Source organism: Geospiza fortis, unplaced genomic scaffold (genome assembly GCF_000277835.1).
Source record: "Geospiza fortis unplaced genomic scaffold, GeoFor_1.0 scaffold188, whole genome shotgun sequence".
Taxonomy (NCBI): domain Eukaryota; kingdom Metazoa; phylum Chordata; class Aves; order Passeriformes; family Thraupidae; genus Geospiza; species Geospiza fortis.
The window spans coordinates 3,570,128-3,589,873 of NW_005054337.1; the positions used below are offsets into that span (position 1 = coordinate 3,570,128).

The following is a 19,746-nucleotide window of genomic DNA, read 5'->3' on the forward strand; positions in this document are numbered from 1 at the left end:
TTAAAAGACATTGTTATAAACCATCTGATTTAACAGTGTACCTTACCCACACTGTGACTGTGAGGCCTGATGTGCTATAGATGTTCCTCTTTCTCTCTTTCTCTGTGCACACCCCCAGCTGCAGGACACACCTGAGTGTGTGTTGGTGGATACACACTCATGCACAAGCAGTGCTTCACAGCCATCAGATTCAACACAAACCCAGCTCTTGGTGGGGATGGAGACTTCCCACATTCCTCACAGCATTTCAGTTCCACTTGGTCTCAGCTGAGACCACTGTGCACCTTTGCAGCATTGGCCCTGAGTTGCTTGGACTGAACTACCATTAACAATAAGGTTTTGTATGTGTTTTAAAATCCAATAGCAGACTTCTAAGACATCAGGCTTCTTTTGTGAATAGCTGCGAGGTTGTAAGATCCTATGGTGGTTTTGTGTAATATTCAAAAAATGGCAGTTACCCTCATCTGTTTTCTGTAACACAAAGTGTATTGAGTTATTGTAAAGCAGACTTGGAAGGTGTGAAAGGTTTCCAACTTTGTTTGTGCATGTTTATAACTTTGTACACATTTGCATTAGTCTTGCACAGCTACAGACACCTCTATTCTAATGACTGCACGTGCAATTTAAATAATTTTAAACCTTAGTGCATGTTTAATATGTATGCAAAATGTACATACGTGTAAAACTGGCAGAGGTGGAAAATTTACCTCTCAGGGAATGATCTTAACACATTTAAGGAGTCTCGCACATTCCATATTCCGATCGCGCTAAGAACTGAAATTATTAATTAATTCCATGTGTGTAAGTGTGTATATTTAAAAGGCAACTGTGGCAACCTTAATTTCCCCACCTCTAGTACTGACAGTGATTCACATAATGGCTTCTTTAGAATTCAGTTTGCACTTTGTGTCCAACTAGGAACAACTTCCATTGTATCTTCTGGGTACCATTTCCACTGAACCTTGTAAACACATCTGAAATCATTACAAAATGGCAGTAATTTTGAATTTATTTAGCAAATTGGTCCCATGTTTGTTTTTTATTCTTCCTGCAGTTAAAATAATGTAAAAATATGAACCCATCTTCTTTGCATTCCAGGGAATGGAATGAGTAGGCTTCTGGAAGGCACAGACTCAGTCACAAAGGAGCTGTAATCCATCTCAGCAGGGATACTCAGAGTCTTTGTGGAATATCATTAAGACACTCATGTGGTTTCTTGAATCAGTGTGGGGAAACATTGGGCTTCAGTGAACTTGTATTTGTTCTTCCATGTCCTCTCTGGAATGTCACACTACCACTGGGGGAAGATCTGTGCATCCCTTTCAGGTTCCTCAAAATCTCACTCCCTGTTTCTTCCACAAGATGTTGTGAACTGAAATGGATGCGTTTGTCTGATCACCAGTTGTGCATCACTGGAATTGTGTCGGAACACACTTTGCAGTTTGTATGGTAGAGACATTTCTAGACTTTCTCACGTTTTTGGAGGAAGGTTAAGATACAGACTTTAGGTTCAATAAATCCTCTTACAGATCTCCAGAGTGATGTGACCTTGACCAGATTGTTTAACATTCTTGTGCCTTTGTCTCTGCATCTGTAGAATCAATTACCACCTATAGAGATGTCCTGAAACTCCATTTGTTGAGATGTATAAATCATGATCAGTATGATGGAAGTGTAAAGTTTATTCTATATTAATATTTTTACAGGGTGTGTAAGACAGTTCCCAGTAATGCTGATGTTTTTGCTATTGATTTGTGCAGAAGTTAACTTAAGTACTTTTTTTTGTTCAAATGGATGTTCTTTGTTCTCTTCTGTGTAGACTGAATGCATGGGGGAAAGCTCCTTTTGGGGAAAAAGATTTAAGTAACGTGTAACGAGAATATACTTATAAACAAGGGTATTTTTGTACTCCAGTTTGATTTGTCAGAACTTTTTCAAATGACAAAGGATTTTCTTAGCCCTTTTTCCTCTTCCCACGTATTAGTTTGCAGAAAATACATAACTGGATGTAACTCTGAAACCCTCACCCTCCAAGCACAGGCAGTGTGTGCAGCCCCTATAGCACCTCCTGTCCCTGTAATTCTAGAGCAGTGATGAGAACACAGAAACTCTTGGCTATAGGGAAGTAATGCACTACTCCTCTCCTGGAATGAGGTAATAGTGTGGTAATAAAGGTATTAGTTCTTGCACAAAATTGGAACTTGTTCTGGATTTCCCCTGGAAAACAAATCTCTATTTCTGTGGTCATGTTTATGTGACCTTTAACATAACAATCTGTTTCTCTTGGTTTTAATCCACAGACCATTCCTGTAGTGGTAAGTCCTTCTGCTGGGACAGTGGCAATGAGAACTGGAGTTCAGTATGTTCAGACCACAATGCCAGTCCAAGTACGAAGAGTCTAACTGCTAACAAGAAGTTCATACAATTGTTGGAATAAAAAAATCTAATAGAAATGTGATAAATAAACACAGTTCTTTGGATTAACCTCAGAGGTTCAGACTTTAGCTTTGTGTATGTGTACAAAGCATTAATTACACTACATTAATGTAAAGCATTAGTGCTGGCTTAGAAAAGCTAAGGACAGGTAAGATCCATATTAAATCTATGCTTCTTTTGTAAATAATGTACAATTTGTGGATGTCATTAGAGTACCATCTCTTTTTATATTTGTATTGACTTTAACTTATAAAGAGTGTTTGAAGTTGGAAAAGGGAGGTTTAAAAGAGCCTTACCACAACCTAATGCTGAGAACTGGTCTTGGGAAACTGCATCAAATAATCTGATACAAAAAATCTGAAAAACTTTTTGCATTTGGAGTGAAAAAATTTTCTGCACTTTGAAACTCTTGTGGAATTTTTCTGAACAACCAAGTGATGAAGGATATCTCCTTTCAACTAACTCTGTTAGGCAAATTATGGACCTGAAATCCATAAAAATGTAAACTGTTTTTCACAATGACCAGGCTGACAACAAATCTTAATGTTGTTTACAGGTTAAAATTATTTTAAAATTTCATTCAGTCTAAGATCAGAAAATTTGCAAAGTGTAATAGCAGCTGGTTGTAGCAGGATTTCTGATTGCTGATATCAAAGATTGAGGAAAGTAAAGTTTGTTGCTATGCTTCACAGTTTTCTTATTTTTTAAAAATCCTCCCAAAGGACTTGGAAGAAGAGCTAGGTGTGGAATAAAACATGCATTGGGAAACATGGGCAAAGGACTTTTGATGCTGGGCCAGAGCATGTATTATTTATATGATGGAATTTATGTTTTTCTGTAAGCATGAAGCAGTGCAGTATGAGAGGAAGTACCCCCTGGAGATGCTGTCTGTTACACTGAGGCTGTAGTCCCATTTTGTATGTTGTGTAAAATGAAAGCATTGAACAAAGCAAAGGTGATGTATGTATATGAGAAAATTACTGTATGATATCATTCCAGTACATCCTGTTGTACATTTTAGTCATGTTGATTTCTCCCATTGTTTATATAAGAATGCGGTTTGTACAGTCTCCAGCTAGTACCCAGATTAGAGGGGAAAAAAGTATTAGAATAAAAAAAAAAAGTCAGAACAGAATATTCATTAATTGCAGTTGTGTCAAAACTAGCCTAGCTGGCCTTATTTGTGAAGCATAATTGCTTTTAGCATATGGAAGTATTTTTTCACATTTTCTTTGTATAAAATTTGTATTAAACTTAAATATCTTTTTTGACAATTGTGTTTTTTTGTGACTAAGACAGGTGACACACACAATATGCTTTGGGTTTCTCCAATTTTTCAAGAAACGTCACAATTTTTTTATTAAACTGTTGTAGAAAAATGTTCTGTGTTCCTGGATTTCCAGTTCTGGTTCAGTCTGGAGGAATGTTCATTTCTGCACAGTCTCCAGAGCACAGGTCATTCCACCTATGTTGGCATCTCAGAAGTGTGGGACCTTTGGATCCAAGCCTGTCCAATTTATGTTGTGTATCATTTATTCAGTGGTTGGATTGGGGTTGGACAGATCCATGTCAGTGTTAAGGGTATTTGTGGGTAGAAATGGGGCCTCTGAGTGCAACTGCAGCCCCTCAAGAGGGTATGAATTGGACAAAACTTCTCTGTGTGTGTCTTAATTATAAGTTAAAAGAAACAGGGAGCTTATGAAGCATTGTAACATATATAAATATTGTCTGAAGTTCCTGTTCCTGCAATTACCTTGTTCTGGGCATTTGCAAAGCAACCACAGTTCGTGTTCCCAATGCTACTGTTCAAAACTTGAAAGCCTGAAACGAGATTTGGCCTTCCCCATGGAACTTGGATGCTGAAACGAGGCCTTGCGTTAGAGGAAAAAGAAAGTGATGTACAAGTTGTTGTAGGAAACCCCACTGCTTTCTAACACCTGTTTCAGCCTGTGGAGGGCTTTTTTTTATTAATGAGCATTGTTTTTTTCTACAGAAGAGAGATTTTCTTTCCTCCTCTAAAATAACAGGTGACCAAATCCTAGTAAAGTATGTAGAAAATGCAGAAATACATAAAACTACACGTGAAGGAGCTGAGCAAGACCTGTGCATGTGTCTGTGCATGCTCCCAGGCCTTCTGGCTGTTCCTAAGTATAAAACTGCTGTAGCTCCCCTCTCCTGTCCATGATAAATTCCCTGGACAGTAAATCCTGATACTCTTGCTGCACTGAGAGATGAATGTGCCATGGTGACTGGAATGAAGTGGTGACACCTGTGTGACAGATGTGTTCCCGACCCTTGGTGTGTCCCACCCAAAGCTCTGCTGAGAATGTCAGCAACAAAACCAAGAGCTTTCAAACCTTTAAATATATTCTGAAAGCTAAATCTTACAAGAATCTTTAAGAAAAAACCCAGAATCAGTGCTCAGACAATTGACTAGATTAATTAAGTCAGGTGTTAAATTTGGAATTTCAAGGAAGATCAGTTAACTGATGGATGGGGTCTTAAAAGCTGAAGTTGTGCTCTGGGAATGTGCAATCCTTGGCATTTTTTATTCTTTCAGAAGTTTATTTCCCAGAGCACTTACCCTGTTAACATTAGTCAATTCTCCACTGACTTTGTCCCAAATAGGAAGTTGTATCACAAGTGAAGGAAACCATTCGTACAGCAGGGAAACTTTGAGGAAAAATTCTGCTCAGCAAGCCCTGAGACCTGCAATGCCTGTGCTAGAAAAGTGACATTTTGCATGGAGTTGTGCTAAACCCAGAGAGCAGCTCTTTGCAAATGCCCCCAGTGTGTACTGAAAGGCTGGGTTTGCTCATGCTGATGTGTCACAGCTGCTGTGGGGCTGCTGCCTTGGATTAATTTCAGATTTTCTGCTTTAGCTTGGCAGAAAATCCCCTCTCAGATCCAGCACTGTCTTCCCTAAATGTTTTTAGAGCTTAGGAGTATCCCTCAGGTTTGTGTAGCACTTGTGTAACCCTTTGAGAGGTGAGGGCTGCAGCATTTGCTGCATCCCTGACCCCTCCTTCCAGAGAGGCTTTGGTCCTTCCGACCTTACCTGGTGCCACAGCAAGGAACAATCAGCCATTTTCAATCTAAGAGATCCACCCAGGCCCAGAGAATTCAAATATTTTGACAGCAACACTACCAGGCTAGACTTGAAACGGGGAGCACACATTGCACCTGCTACCTTTAGATCCAAGGGTGCTGGGAGAGAAGGCAGGCACTCCAGTCCCCCAAAATGTAAACATGTTTTTATTTAATGCCTTTCACTCATCACAAGGTACTTTCCCCCATCCTCAGCCCCAAGAAGGCAGCATAAGGCACCGTGTAGACACAGGCACAGTCCATGTACCCTCTTGGTGAGCTTCAAAACCACAGCCACAGTTCTTACCAGCAGTACCACGTGTCCTTACTACTCCTGTACACAATATGATTCTCCCCAGAGTTTGTTCTGGAGAAATGAACTATTAACTTAGAACAGTAAGACTTTCCCCACCCCTCCCAACCCCCAAAAATCAGATGAAAAACAGGTACAGAGCTTAATACCAGAGTAATGAGATTAGTTCATAAATTAAAAAAATACAAAAAAATAAAACAACAACAAAAAAAATCAACAGTTTCACTCCTATTTTCAGAAGGTCCTGTGTGATGTGATGGATTGTGCAGAGACTCCTTGCTGTGTCCTCTGCCCCTTTGAAAACCAAGAATGCTGTCAGGGAGACCCAGACTTGTAGCATTTGCCTTGCTGATGGCAAAAAGGCCATTAGAGCTCTGTGCCTCCACCTCAGCCAGCAACTGCAGCATCCCAGTGACTGATCAGGAGCATTTTCCTCTGTCCAAAGGAAGGAGGACTTGAGACAATATTCTTTGGCTGCAAGTTCTTAAAGGCTTCCACTGAAAGGGTTCTCCTTCAAGAAAAAGAAAAACTGCAGTTGCTGTGGGATTTTTTTTTTTAACGAAGAAAACCTTGAGGAATAGGTGGAACCGATGTAAGAGTCTGAGTGAAGCCCTCCCAGTGCTCAGATGTTGGGGTTTGCTACAAATATTCAAGTTCCAAGGCGTGCCGAAGAGCTTCCAGGTCAGCGTGACAGGAGATTCTCCAGAAGGGCATGTTGTGCTAGAGTGAAACCAAAAGAGTGCAGGTTTTTTTTTTTTTCTGTTTTTGTATAATACTGAGATCAAAACAACTTTCTTAGCTTGTAACCTCAGGAACAGAGTTTTGTACTTGTCACAGTGCCAGAGGGAAGGAGGCTCATCTTGGGGAGGGAGGAAGGGACAAAGTGGGAAGTGTCTCTGTTGGTCTGTGCAGACAGGAAGACACATCCTCCATAATTTAGGAGTATCCTGCTTCACAGGTGATGGAGGATGTGGGCTGATGTTAAACTTTGCTCCTTTCCCCAACACCCCCCCAAAATTATTTAGGAATATTTCTAGAATTGCAGTGTTACTAGAAACAGTTTTAAGTGAATATCAGTAGTGGAAGCTACTGTGAATCAGTGATTCACAGACAAGTAAATTAAATCCATCTATTGGAAAAGGAAGTTATTACAGTGTATAAATATATAAATAAAGGGATAAAATGCCACAATCAAAATGCTTTCTAACAACCCCTTCTCCCAATTAACTGGAAGAGTAGGTCATACTGCATTTTCTATAAATGTAGGAACAAAGCAAACCAAGACAGCTAAAGAGACTGAAATCCACTGCTCTACAATTTCACTTTAAGGGGAAAAGTTATTTCCTTCCCCCTCTCCCAGTTTCTATTAAAACCCTTCCATTAAATTATGTTTTTCTTTCTTAAACCAGAAGAAAACTTGGCCTCCCAGCCACTCCTGTTGTTCAGCAGTTACAGATTTATCACCCATCAGGCAGGGAAGAAAAATGACCCACAAAACTGGAGATGTTATCAGTGCTGTCAGCAGAGCAGCAAAAGGCTCTCTGCCTGTCCCCTCCCTTTTTTGTTTTTTCTGTATAAAGCTCAGGTGTGTAGAAGGTTTGATTAACGATTGTCATCAATCACAGGAGGCAACAGCCCAGCAAAGAATGTGCTCTGCTAATGGCTGAGCTGCTTGGGCCAGGGGACAGGAGGCCCTTGGAATCCCAGCAGAGGAGATTGCTGAACCTCCCCGGGCAGGCAGGAGCCCCTGCAGCCTTTGATGCCCTTCTGTCCACTGACCCTCTGCCTTTGAAGTGTGGCACTGAGCTGCCACGAGCAGCAGGCCATTGTCACTTCAGCCCCAGTCCTGCATTTGGGCTCTTCCTGACAGCTCCTTAACCCTTCCTGAGCTACAAAACCATCTGCAGTTCTAGGTGGTTTTCCAAGGTGGGTGCAGATATTGTTGCTTCCACTGGCCAGGAGAAATACACTATAAAAAACCTGGGTTTCTGCTGCTTCGAAGATAACCTGAGATTCAGTTCTGGGGATAGAACACGTGCCCCCCACCTTATTTTCTGGGATCCCTTTGTTCCTGGGCTTGTGCAGCCAAAGGGCACAAATTTTCTTGGAAGTCTTTGCAGTGAGAATGAGATACCAGGTCCCCCAGCACAAGGTTCAGCTGTACAGCTGAGCTCCTGTGATAGAATATTTCAACATCACCTGAGCTACAGCATTTGTGTATCTGTTAAAAATTAAAGTTTGCTGAAGATGGAGCTCATTCAGCCAGTTTCTGCATCTCAATTCATGTGCAATGCTCCTGGAGCAAAGGAAGCTCCATCACATTTTTCCAGTCACCTCAGGAGCACAGGACCCAGGATACACAAAGACATCTTGCAAATATTGTTTGCCATTAACAAATTGTATTTCTGGCCCTGTATAGCCAAAAAAATGGAAGTTCCAGGCATGTTTCTGTTCTAAAGTTTAGGAAATGAAAACTTTGGCTGTTCCAATTCTCATTATTCATGATCACACTGCTTTTGCAGTTTCTGTTCTTTGTGTTCATTACAATTTTTTAATTTCATTTTGCTTGTGAAATTAATCACATTGATCCAGAAGCTGTTGATGAAGGCAGCAACTCTGTACAAGCCCTTTGGTATTTGCTATAATGAAGTTACACTCATGATCTCAATGAGTCATAAACACAAACACATGTATGGATATAGGCATATTCTAGTAAGTAATTCAAAACTAATTCCAACAAGTTAGAATTTACAAAAGCAGCATGTGTAGATCAGAAATTCACTCTGCCTGCTCATCTAGATCACACACTGGAATTTCCCTTTACATGTCTTTACAGCCATCTTTATAAAGCAAGAATGATTCCTGGAACATGTGACACAGCAATTACCTGAAATATTGTACCAGCTGCCAAAGTGGGGGGGATTTAGAGTATGGATTTCTGACAAGGTGATTGTTGAGTATTTTACATATTAAGAAATGGTAAGCTTCAAATGGAGGGAGCTTCGTTATATTCTTAAATAAAGAAAGGGTCATTGCAATCAAACCCTGGAAGAATCCAGCATGGCATCCACAAACTGTACCTTTTTTGCTCCCTGTTCCTCTTCAACACCATCTCCTATTACAATGTACACGGCTTTCCTTCCAAACCTCTGCATTATTCTTTCAAAACAGCTCTCGTTCCCTGGGCAACACAAGAGCAGATACATTTTTTTAGCTGGACACACACCACAGGCAGAGCTAATATTCAGGCACAGGATCTGGAGTTATCCCCTAGCTGAACTGGCTGCAGCACTCTTTGCTTTCTTTTCAAACTGCATCTTCTTCTGAGGCAGATCCTCTCCATCTCATGCCAGTTACTAGCACTTGTTTGCCAGCCAAGGACCTGCAAGTGCTGCCAGTTTTCTGTGAGCTTTGTGACTGTGGTGCCCTGCTTAGGCCACCAGCAGGCAGACTGATGTGACACTGGTGGCATTCAGTCTCCAGGGCCCTCTTCTGTTCATTCTGGTTGCAGTAAAAACATGAAAATGCAATCCTCAGAGGTTCAAACACACCAGGAAGAACAGAACACAAAGAAGCCCCAAGCCAATCCTACCAGTACTTACTACTCACAAAGCTTCACAAAGCTCATTCAGCACACTTGACCCCTCTGCAAGAGAAAAGGATCCAAAAAGTGTTTCTCTAACAGGTCCAACCAGACCTTCCTTCCAGCTGGGTGCAGCTGGACATCCCACAAGCAGCCACTGCTCCATAGGGTACATTTCTATATATCTGCCTCACTTCCCCTTGGAGACACTTGAGAAGTGTTTTTTAGACTTTTTTTTCCCTCTGCAGTCTGTACTAGGTTAAGTGTGGAAGTCAGGATGTGAATTAGACATCTGTAAGTAGGGAGCTAAAAATAAAGCTCATTCATTGCATGACTTAGGGACAAAACTTCAGCCTGCCTTAGGTGAGGCCTCAGTCACTTTGTTCTTACCTGTTTTTGTCGCACTGTAAATGTTTTCAATGGGGAAGACAGTGCCCAGCCCATAGAGAAGCACTTTAGCCAGAGCTGGTATAAGCTGAGTTGTGGTGACCAACACATTCACACAGTTGGGCCTAGGAAACAGAAGTTATTAGAAATCTGGGTTTATTTCTTTCACCCTGGACTGAAAGGTGGTAGGAAGCAAACCCTTCCTGCCACTGGAAGTTCCTGAGCCAATGGGGGATTTTGCAGCCAGAGGGAGATAATGTGAATACCAGAAATGTCTTTTGATCAGCTCAGTAGAATGAAAAAAACATCAACCAAAGGAGCAGCAGTGATGCAGCCTTACTGCAAGCTTGCCAGGATCTCTTTGGTGGGAATTTAAACACAATGTAGTAATGTCCGTGCTGGGTTCTGTGAGTGAGCATGTTCAGGGACAGAAAGGCTCTTCCCTCTGCTCTTTTGTAAACCTGAAAATGGAGCTATGGCTGAGGGAGCCAAGGAAAGGCAAGGACAAGGATTGTTTTGGTTTTACTCAGTTCCCCATCCCAAGCTCACCCCAACCCTTGATAATTCAGCCTGGCAAACATGTGCAGACTGGCCTCCCACAGGCTTGGCCAGCGAAGCCCTGTAAATGTGTCTCAATTTGTTTAGAGGGGGAAAACAAAGGAAGCAAAGGAGCTCCTGGATCAAAACCACAGGCAATTCCTGGAGCTGCTCTTACCTGGAATGTATCAAATTCAGGGCCTTCAGAGCATGGGTGAGCCAGAGATCAGTCAGAGCCTCCAGCTCTGCTCTCAGCTGCAGCCAGGTCTCCCTCTTAGGAGCTCCTATTAAACCTGCAAGCAGGGAAAGCACAGAGAGGGAATTGCATGGGAATGCCAAAGGGCACCTGCCTGTGCTCTGAACTCTCCCACTGCCCCTGCCTTGGCCCTGGTGCCACTGCCTTCCTTTGTCACTGCCATGTCACTTGAGCTCTGAGGCTCAGCTGCTGCACAATCCTCTGCTGCTGCAGCTCAGCTTCCTTCCCCTCTGCTGGAATGGGTCAGTCAAGCACACACAGCAGGACCTCCCTGGAACACCTTTCTTGGAGCGAGGATAAAGCTTGCATGGGAAGTGAGCAAGCAGATGGAAGAGCTGTGTAAAGTGGGCAGTGACCTGGGCAGAGACACACCTGAGGCCAGGATGGTTTTGTTTCTCCTGAAAAGCCATGCCCCATTTCCACTGCATGCAGGGTAGACTTGTCCTCCAAACAATAAATAAGCTGTGGTGATGCTTTGAGTTTTGCTCTTTTTCTAGTCAGAGGGAACCCTGTACTGAGGTAGTGAAAAGGAAGCTGAGAGTCTCTTGGAAGACCTGTCTGGAACTAGGTGAGATGAAGGCACCCAGGGAATCCTGATTTCTGGTGGTATTGTTTTAAGGGAGTTAAAAACAAGTAGCTATAATACAAGAAAGCCTTCAGGCAGCAATCAGACATGCTGTGTATAAAAAAAGGGCATATTTAGTTTTGAACTGTTTTCTTGCCTGCTAAACATTCTGGAAAACTGGAGAAGGTTGCTTTCCTGCCAAATAAATTACAAAACAAACCCCCACAGTGGGACAAGAGTCTTTCTCAAACCACTAACCAGGTATTTTAGTGTGACTCCCACAAGCCCTGCACAGATCCCCATTTCAGGGTGACTGCGGAGGCGCTTGCTCAGCTCACCATGAAGCACTCACATCATGAGGCTCCTACACCTCCCCCAGAGATGGCCCCAGAGGCTCTGCAGGTTTTGGGAGGATGAAAGGCCTGCTGGTGGCCTGGGCAGTGGCACTTACCCCCCACATTGTTCTTGTAGGTGTTGTACATCTCTTTGACCCGGCGGTAGCGGAACGCCAATTTCCTCATCCAGTCCACCCCGCCGTGGACGCCCGAGCCCAGGCACAGGTTTGCACTGGCAGTGGAGCTGTGGAAGCCATCTGCAGAGAAGTTGTACGTGCTGGGAGGAGGCAAGGGGAGAGGTCAGTGCAATTACAGCCTGCACAGCGCCAGCAGGGAGGGGAAAGGGCTGAAAAGAAATGTGGGGACAAGAGGCACACACAGGACACGCTGTACAGAACTGAAGTTCATCTTCAGCACAATTAGCAGCACAGATCTAAAAAAATGTCCTGTTCCTGCATCAATTTCTCACAATAATTACCCATAAAACCACAAATTGCAAAGCTCTATATGAGTTCTGCACATTTCATTCTTTTCCTTTTGTTGCTCTGCAGGCAACACTTTGGGGAAAGCAGATGGAATTGTACAGAAGTAGTTTCTATGAACATGATAAGCCAACTCACACATAATGGCAATGTTTGGTTCAGTTTGGGTGAAAGTTTCAACAAGGATCTGGCATGGCAAAGTCCAACTCCTCTCTACTTAGCCCATCCACTACTGATTGGACAGTGGGAAACCTTTCAGTTTGGTTTTGAAGCATTCTGGTGACAGCTGTGACAATTCTCTGGTTAAATCATATATGAAACTGGTGTGGTCTGACTGGAGCTCAACCTAACTTAGATATATTTCCCAGAATGGTTCAAAGCTGAGCACAGTGAGGGCCTGAGAGAAAGCACAGACACAACAACGTGAGAGAGGGGACTCTGTACTTGTGTGTGCTCAATAAATGCAGACAGCATGGAGCCAGGAGGGGAGACAGCGCAGGTCTGAGAATCGCTGGCCAGCCCCCTGCTACTCCCAAATGGCTGGGGACTGCCTGTCCTGCAGCTTCCAGCCTGAGACATCCCATACCTTAGATCCTGACCATTATCATCTGATGATACATCATCTATGTGGATCTGGTCACAGTCCTAGGAGGCAGATGAAAAAAAAAATACAATAGTGAGTAAATGTTGTGGGAAAAAATTGAAATAATGTAATGAAAAATTACTTTAAGTGTAATATCAAGGAGATAAAATCTTACAATTTGGTAGTATTGTAGTCTAGCCAGTTAATTGTTAGCAACAAGTATCACACAGCACTTGCACAAAATATGAATAGACAGAGAGTGTGTGTGAGATCTGCTGTTATCTCAGGGCACAGCTCTTGAATAACACAGTGAGTGGAACTCCTTATGCAGACAGAGATGGAGATGCTTGTGGTTTAGCCAGGAAAGCTGAGGTTTTTTTCTACTCTGTATGCATGATAAGGCAGAGACTTGGCAGCCTTTCCCCCTGTGAGAATACTGCTCTGGACAGGAGGTGTGTGCCCACATAATTACAGGGGAGAAGATCTGTCCCAAGGACATTTCCAGAGAGCCTGTCCTGCCTGTCCTGCTGGTGTTTTCCCAGTTTGCTCTGAGGGGCTGAGCTGCCTTTGATGTGCAGGGAAGCTGGGCTGAAGCACTGAGGGCAACAAACAGACCGAGCTGAGGAATAATGTGTGTCAATAATGAGGAAATCTGTGCACAGGAAATTTAACCAGAATATACACTTGGAGCTCAGCCTGCATGAAGTATGTGCTCGAGATCTTATCTTCCAAAATCCCTCATTGTTCCAATGGGGGAGGCCCTGCCTCAAAAATGTGAGAAATGTTATTCCTTTGGTTTCTTTCCCAGTCTCAGCATTAAGATTAGAAAGAGAAAAACTGGGAAGTTACCCCCTGCACCTTAACTCTCCTTTCTCCATAAGCCTTACAGGTGAGAGCAGAACAGAAAGCCTGCAAGCTGATGAACACCATCTTTTATTTTGGTTGATTTTTCAACAGAGTTTAAAAGCAAATTCTGTGTTCTGCAAACCACAGAATTTGTTTTACCTTCCTTACACAATGATGAGTTTGATGAATTACTTTAAACTAGCCCCTTTCAAAAAATGAAAAAAGAAATCCCAAAACAAGTAACCAAACTTGTTGTCAATGGCAAAACACGACAGATATTCTTGTCCATATTAATGAGATTTTCTGCAGCATTTTAGATAATTCTCAAAATGACACACAAATGCATCTTGTTCTCATCTCATCAGCCCTCTAATGAACCCATCAGTGGAGTATATATTGCTGTATATAACTGCAGCCAAGCAGCTGAACAGCAGATCCCTGCTGGCACCCCTCTCCTCCAGCCCCAGAGCTGCTGTGAACCACGCTGGGGTCAGCGCACTCCACTCCAGCTGTGCCACTGCATGAAGTCAGGGGAAAGGCATTTGTGCAGGGATCTGTTTTTCTCGTTTGTGAATGGATTGTTCTGTACACTGAAGTGTGACAACAGTAGCTATCACATTTCTGAGTTAATAAAACACCCTGACGCTGCCTGAGACGCTACCTCATAGCTGCGCCTCTCGTGTTACCCCAGCCACAGCCTGCACCTTCCACCTCTGCTCACAGGCTGCTCCTGCATCCCTGCAGGCTTCCCTGACATCCCAGTGAGAGGGGAATCACACACACTGAGACACCTCAGCTGCTGAAAGGAGGAGGTTGCTGGAATGGCAGGAAGGAAACCTGGCCCAGGTTTCACATCTGCTGGTTCTTCAGCTGGGATCTCAGTGGGGATGGCGTTAGCACACACAGCCTGTACTTCAGGCAACTGTGTGAGCCCTCCCTGCTGGTTTTAAGCTGGGATCTCACAGCGGATGGTGTGTGGCACACCCAGCCTGTAGCTCAGACACGTGTGTGAGCCCTCAGCCAGCCCCTGCAGCTCTGGGCACTGAGCTGGTTTTACTCTTGGAATATCTCTGGGTGCTGCAAAGCTGCCTCCAGGTGGGACCAGGCACATTCAGAGGAGCCTGAGCTGTTTTAAATGGCACTGCTGGCTTGGAGCAAGCCTCTGCTGCCTCCTTGTGAAATACAGGGCTCCTGAGAGCTGCTTCTGTTATCCCTCACATTCCCTCTGAGCACTCCCAAGGAATGTCTCATGCAGGTATAAAAACAACTTACAAAGGCACATATCGTCTATCTGGGGATCAGGGCTGTGCTAGAGAGCTTTAAACATCTCATGGATTCGCAGATCAGTGGAGCTTGCATCCCTCATTAGGAGGGGTTAACACTTCCCAGAACACAAAACCTCCAGGGATGGCTCCCAAAGGCAGCAACTTGTAAACACACACTAATCCCCTTGTTTGTCAGTTCCTCATCCCCTTGCCAGTCCTCCTGTCCTTAATACCTGTTTTCCAGACAGCTAGACAATAATATCCACAGAGGGGCTGGGGGTGGAAGGTGCTGTTCTTTAGCCAGCATTGTGCTGTGAACAAAAGGCATCTGGGAAAAAAAAGCACAACCCTGGAAAGGCCAGTTTGTATTTTAACTTCACTGATTTTTAACCCTGTGTAAATTATTTTCCCCCCAATTTCCCCAGAAAGGGGAGCAGAGAGGGAGAATATCTGCTGCCAGGTGAATATTTTCTGGTATATTCTGCAGCATGATCAGAGCCCTTTGTGCAAACACCTTGCATGGCTCACGCTTGCACACTGTAGGGATTTCATCTGCCTGTAGGACTCAACTTGCTGACAGAGAATCCCTTCCTGTAAAAAGACTGAAAGTTTTCAGTAGGAGTCTAAAACTTCTGCAGTCACCCCCCTGCCCTGGGGACCAGTGATCAGCCTCCTCCCACACAACCACCCTGGATTTTGGGGTGAATCAGCTGGAACCTGGCTGCCCACTGCACTGCAGCACTGAGAGAGGATGGGCTGAAGCAGGATGGATCTGAATAGCTCCTCCTGAATGGAACTGCACAGCCAAAATGCACTCAGCTAATGCATCCAGGAAACAATTACCTGAATCCCTTCTGGGTAGATCCTAAGAAAAGATAAAGCCCTGGCTAACCAGAGTTTCAGAATTTTTTTTTTTTTGACAACAAAAAGGTTACATTCCAGTTCAGGCTCCTATCTCAGATTTTGAAGCCAGTTTTTTGCCAGGTGACATCACATCCTCACCAGACTAAGGAGGATCACACAAATTCCACCAAGGGCTGTGCAAACCTTGCTGTACCTATGGACAAATGTTTTATCTTCATCAGGCACTTCCTGGGAATGCTTCAGGAGGGCTCTGCACCCTGGGAGCACCTTCTCCTCTGTGCAGCACTGCAAACTGCAGCCAGGAGAACAAACCATTCCCCTCTGCTAAGGCAAGGGCATTGATTTCCTTGTCCAACCTGCCTCTCTGAAAGGATGGGTGACATTTTCTCCACTCCTTCCCCTTGTTCCACTGTCAGTTCTGAGGCCAGCCATGCTCTGGTTATTCCAGCCTGCTGGACCCCCCAGAATGGCTGAATCTGGATTTGTGCCAGAGAAGCATTTCAGTGTTTCAGAGGTTTCCTGCTGTGGTTTCAGATGGGAAACTCTCCCCCTGCTCTCTCAGCCCCAGCACAAGAGATGCTCAGAAATGGTTTCTGCCCTGAGCAGTTTCAGCTCATTTTGTCTGGCAGAGGCCAGCACTGCACCACATGATGGTGCTAATGTACATGGTAATGCTTGTGGGTCCACGACTGAATCTATTCCTCTGCTGGGTTTCACAAATCCTTTTTTCGTTTTTAAGGATGTCATTCACTGCATTTTTTCAAGCCCAGTACTCAGTGATGTATGATCCTTAAATACCACTCTGTGAATACACAAAGGTGGCTTTTATTTATCATCCTAAATGAAGGAGTAGGGTGGGTAACTCTGGGTGACTCTGTGGCTGCAAATTCCTCCAAACTGACATGGCTTTTTTGGAAAGTAAAGTTCTGTAAGGCACATTTACTTTTCTTTAATTCTCCATCATCCATCAATTTTTCATTGAAAAAGCTCAGCTAAAACCAAACCACCAGTGCCCAGAGCTGTTACTGACTGACAAATGTGCACAGTTTGATGAAGGTCAGACAATTTGCTGCTTCATTTAAAATTTTAGGGCAGTAAGTGAAAAAGGAGAAAACTTATTTTAAAACTGGTAATCCTTGCAAAAGTCTAGAAAGGCAGAGGGGTTTTGTAGGGTCACACTGCAGGACATGGAGCTTTGTTGCGTCACATATTGAGATCTGATTGGTGAAAGGTGATGGTTCTGTAGCAAATATTATCACTACTTAAATAATGCCCTGGGCTCCCAAAGAGGAGCTCTGTTTTTTTTTTTCCCTAAGAGAAAGATTTTACTTTGTACTTTCCATGCCCTCATCACAAACTCCCTCTATGAAAAAAAAGCTGAAAGAGGAAAAAAATCTGTCCGTTCAGGTGCTTGTCTTTGAAAGGAAATAACAATTCTCAGCAAGTGACACGTCAAGACTGCAAGAGCCAGGGGGCAGGAAAGGCTGTGCCTCCCCTGACAGAGGGGACCACACTGCAATCGAGCACTGAAGGAACCAGAAATTCCCACTGAACTCCTCGGGCACAGAAAAAGTTCTCTCTTTTCATCTGGCACAGAAACAAATTCTTCCTTTTTCAAGTGAAGGGAAAAAAAAATGAAAGAGCACAGAAGTCTGCCCAGGGATGCCAGGTTTTCCTTCTCCAAATGCCTCCAAGCAGTATTTTGATTCCAGGTGCCCAGGGCTCAAACCCCACCTCATCACCCTGTCCTGATCCATGCAGCTGAGTGCTCTGGCTGCGAATTCCAGCACATTTCCACCCTGCACAGCTGCTCCTCAGCATTCTGCCAGCACCACCTTGCCTGCTTTTTACCACACACTCTAAAGGATTTTTGCTTTGTATGAGAGATACTCAGGTCTAACCATGTCACCAGCAAGAAAAATTTTTCCTATTGGTCTGTTACAGTGAAACTCCCACAGTTTCATCCTGCAGTATTCCTGATCCTGAGCAGAACCTCCTGCTCTGTCTGTGCAAAACCTTCCTCAAAACAGAGCAACATTTTCAAAACCTCTGCTTTGGCTCATAGCTAATTGCTGTCTGCCCCCATAGGATCTATGCCAATTTAGCTGAATAAAATTATTAAATAGCAAATTTCAGGAGAAGCAGCAATGTCATTATTACATTTAGTAATAATTTCATAAACCTGCAAATTATTACATTTAAGAAATTTAAGAATTTAGTAAACCTGCAAAAAGCCATCATTGTTAACTGACTGTTTAGAAAAAAAAATCTTGGCCAGAATGGAGGTGTCAAAGGGATGCTTCCAATAAGCCAACTAAGGTCCACTTCTCTGGGGTCAAAAGTAAAAGGTTTCTTGGCCAAACCCTCCCAAGTTTGTAGACCACATGCAAATGATTACAGAGAAAGATGTTAAATAAAATAAGCAGCCACATACCTCCAGGTCATTGAAGAACAGATGTGTATCTGCAAGGTTGAAGATCATTTCTTCCATCATGAGACCTATCCTCACAGAGGTTGTGGTGTCCTGTCAGGGGAAAATCAGGTTTTTTCCATTCACTTTGATTTTCTTTTTTGGGGATAAGTGTGGGGGGTGGGGGATCTTAGACCAAACCCAGGATCTACACATTCCTATTTCTTAAGATACATTTATTAATTTTACTTCTCAAGTGTATTTTAACATTAACATGATTTTTCCATCCTTTCTTTTGCTCTCCTAGATAAACAAAATTTTGTTCTTTGAAGGATGTCTGTGACTCACCCTGACCACTAACAGCCCACACACTTCAGATGATACAAAACTCCTTTAAACACCTGAAACTATGCAAAATTGCTTCAGTAGGTTAGAGAAAAAAAAATTGGTTTCAATACAATCAGTAGTGACTGGTTTGGGGGTGTTACCCAGCAACACAGCATGCAGAGGGTGATTCTTTCCTATTTATCCTTCAAAGCAACAATTCCATTCCCACTGAACAGCCTACTTATTTACCAGCATCAGCAGGGTTAAAACAGCCCCATCCTAAATAACACAGTAAAATCCTTGCCCAATACAACTACTGCTGCTGAGGGCAGCAGCCTTGCAGAGCCTCAACTGCAGCTCCAATGGCAGCAACACCAAATAATAACATTGCTTAAAACAACCAAATAACATAAAATTTACAAAAAAAGAAAAAAAAAGAAAAAAAAATTTAAAAAAAAAAGAGACAAGACACAGCACAAATTCAGGACAGGTTCATCTGTCACTGCAGCTGGTGTTGGGAATGGCAATGCCCCCAGTGCCCCTGACTGTGCCCATTTCTCCCTGGGATTCTCCTGTCCCAGCAGCTCCCAGCCCAAGCACCTGTGGGTCTGATCCAGCCCCTCCCAGGGTCCCAAACTGCCTCCTGGAAGGGAAGGATGTGGTGCAGAAGCTCTGGCTGCCTGTGGCATTTTTAAACCACTGAATGTGAAGATGTATGTGCTGGCAGGTCTAAAATATCTCCTGCACCTTCATGAGCACAAGTGAACTTTCTCACACCCAGATCCTGCTCCTGCCAACAGCAGTGACAAAACCTTTAGTGAATTCCCCTGGAGAAGGATGGTGCTACCTGCAGCTCTGCTTAAGTGAGTTTGGTTAATTCATCCTAGAAAATGAATGCTTTTCCCAGCTGAGACAGCACTGAGCCTGTGGAAGGGCTGTCACTTCACTGCCCCACCAAGTCAGCAAGCCAACCACCCCTCCTGCCCCCAAACAACCAGCCTTGCTCCTAAATCCACAGCAAGAGCACAGAAACACATGGATGCAAAATTACCAGCCCTGCATTTTCTCATTCATCAAACAGTTCAAAAACAGAAGCAAAAATAATCTGTATTTAATTTGATAAACAGTCACAGCACAAAAGCATTGTGCCTGTTCAAACTGAACAACAGCAGACAACTTGGAAAAAGCCCACATTCCCACAACAGGATTTTCTTTTTGCTGTTAATTCATCTTCAGTAGGTCAGGCATCTCATTCTGATGTATAAATCTGCCTTGCTTTAGCATGGTGTGTGACTTCAGCAGAGGAGACCCACCCAGTCAAACAGAGTCTCTGCTCTAATTTTCTGCAGCTTTCTGTGGGTCCTGTTGTTGCATGACAGCACAGTAATGAAGTGGCTGAGGAGCTCTAACAGGGAGCACAATGCAGGGAGGGTGAGCACATTTCAATCAACCTTTGTGGCAGACACTGCT

At 43.5% G+C, this 19,746-nt stretch overlaps 2 protein-coding genes across 4 annotated transcripts in view; one reads left to right on the forward strand and one right to left on the reverse strand.

Moving 5' to 3' along the window:
• The window catches only part of ZMYND8 (zinc finger MYND-type containing 8), a 48,937-nt gene extending 45,226 nt beyond the window's left edge, over positions 1 to 3,711 (forward strand). For 2 of the 3 annotated variants that reach the window (XR_004081845.1, XM_031057978.1), the window contains one exon: positions 1,099 to 3,710. Coding sequence is in view for 2 of the 3 variants with exons in the window: in XM_031057978.1 (XP_030913838.1) it covers positions 1,099 to 1,110 (12 nt within the window). In the remaining variant the exon portion in view is untranslated. Of the gene's footprint in view, positions 1 to 1,098 lie in introns of all 3 variants that reach the window. The other variant, XM_031057974.1, reaches the window with a different exon arrangement.
• Positions 3,712 to 5,978: 2,267 nt separating this feature from the next.
• Positions 5,979 to 19,746, reverse strand: part of EYA2 (EYA transcriptional coactivator and phosphatase 2) — an 88,173-nt gene continuing 74,405 nt past the window's right edge. Inside the window, exons 11-17 of the mRNA XM_031057980.1 lie at positions 17,974 to 18,063; positions 12,568 to 12,626; positions 11,616 to 11,776; positions 10,522 to 10,636; positions 9,810 to 9,931; positions 8,917 to 9,017; positions 5,979 to 6,556 (exon numbers count right to left, since the gene is read on the reverse strand). Coding sequence (XP_030913840.1) covers positions 6,476 to 6,556; positions 8,917 to 9,017; positions 9,810 to 9,931; positions 10,522 to 10,636; positions 11,616 to 11,776; positions 12,568 to 12,626; positions 17,974 to 18,063 — 729 coding nt within the window. The 3' untranslated portion in view covers positions 5,979 to 6,475. The remainder of the gene's footprint in view (positions 6,557 to 8,916; positions 9,018 to 9,809; positions 9,932 to 10,521; positions 10,637 to 11,615; positions 11,777 to 12,567; positions 12,627 to 17,973; positions 18,064 to 19,746) is intronic.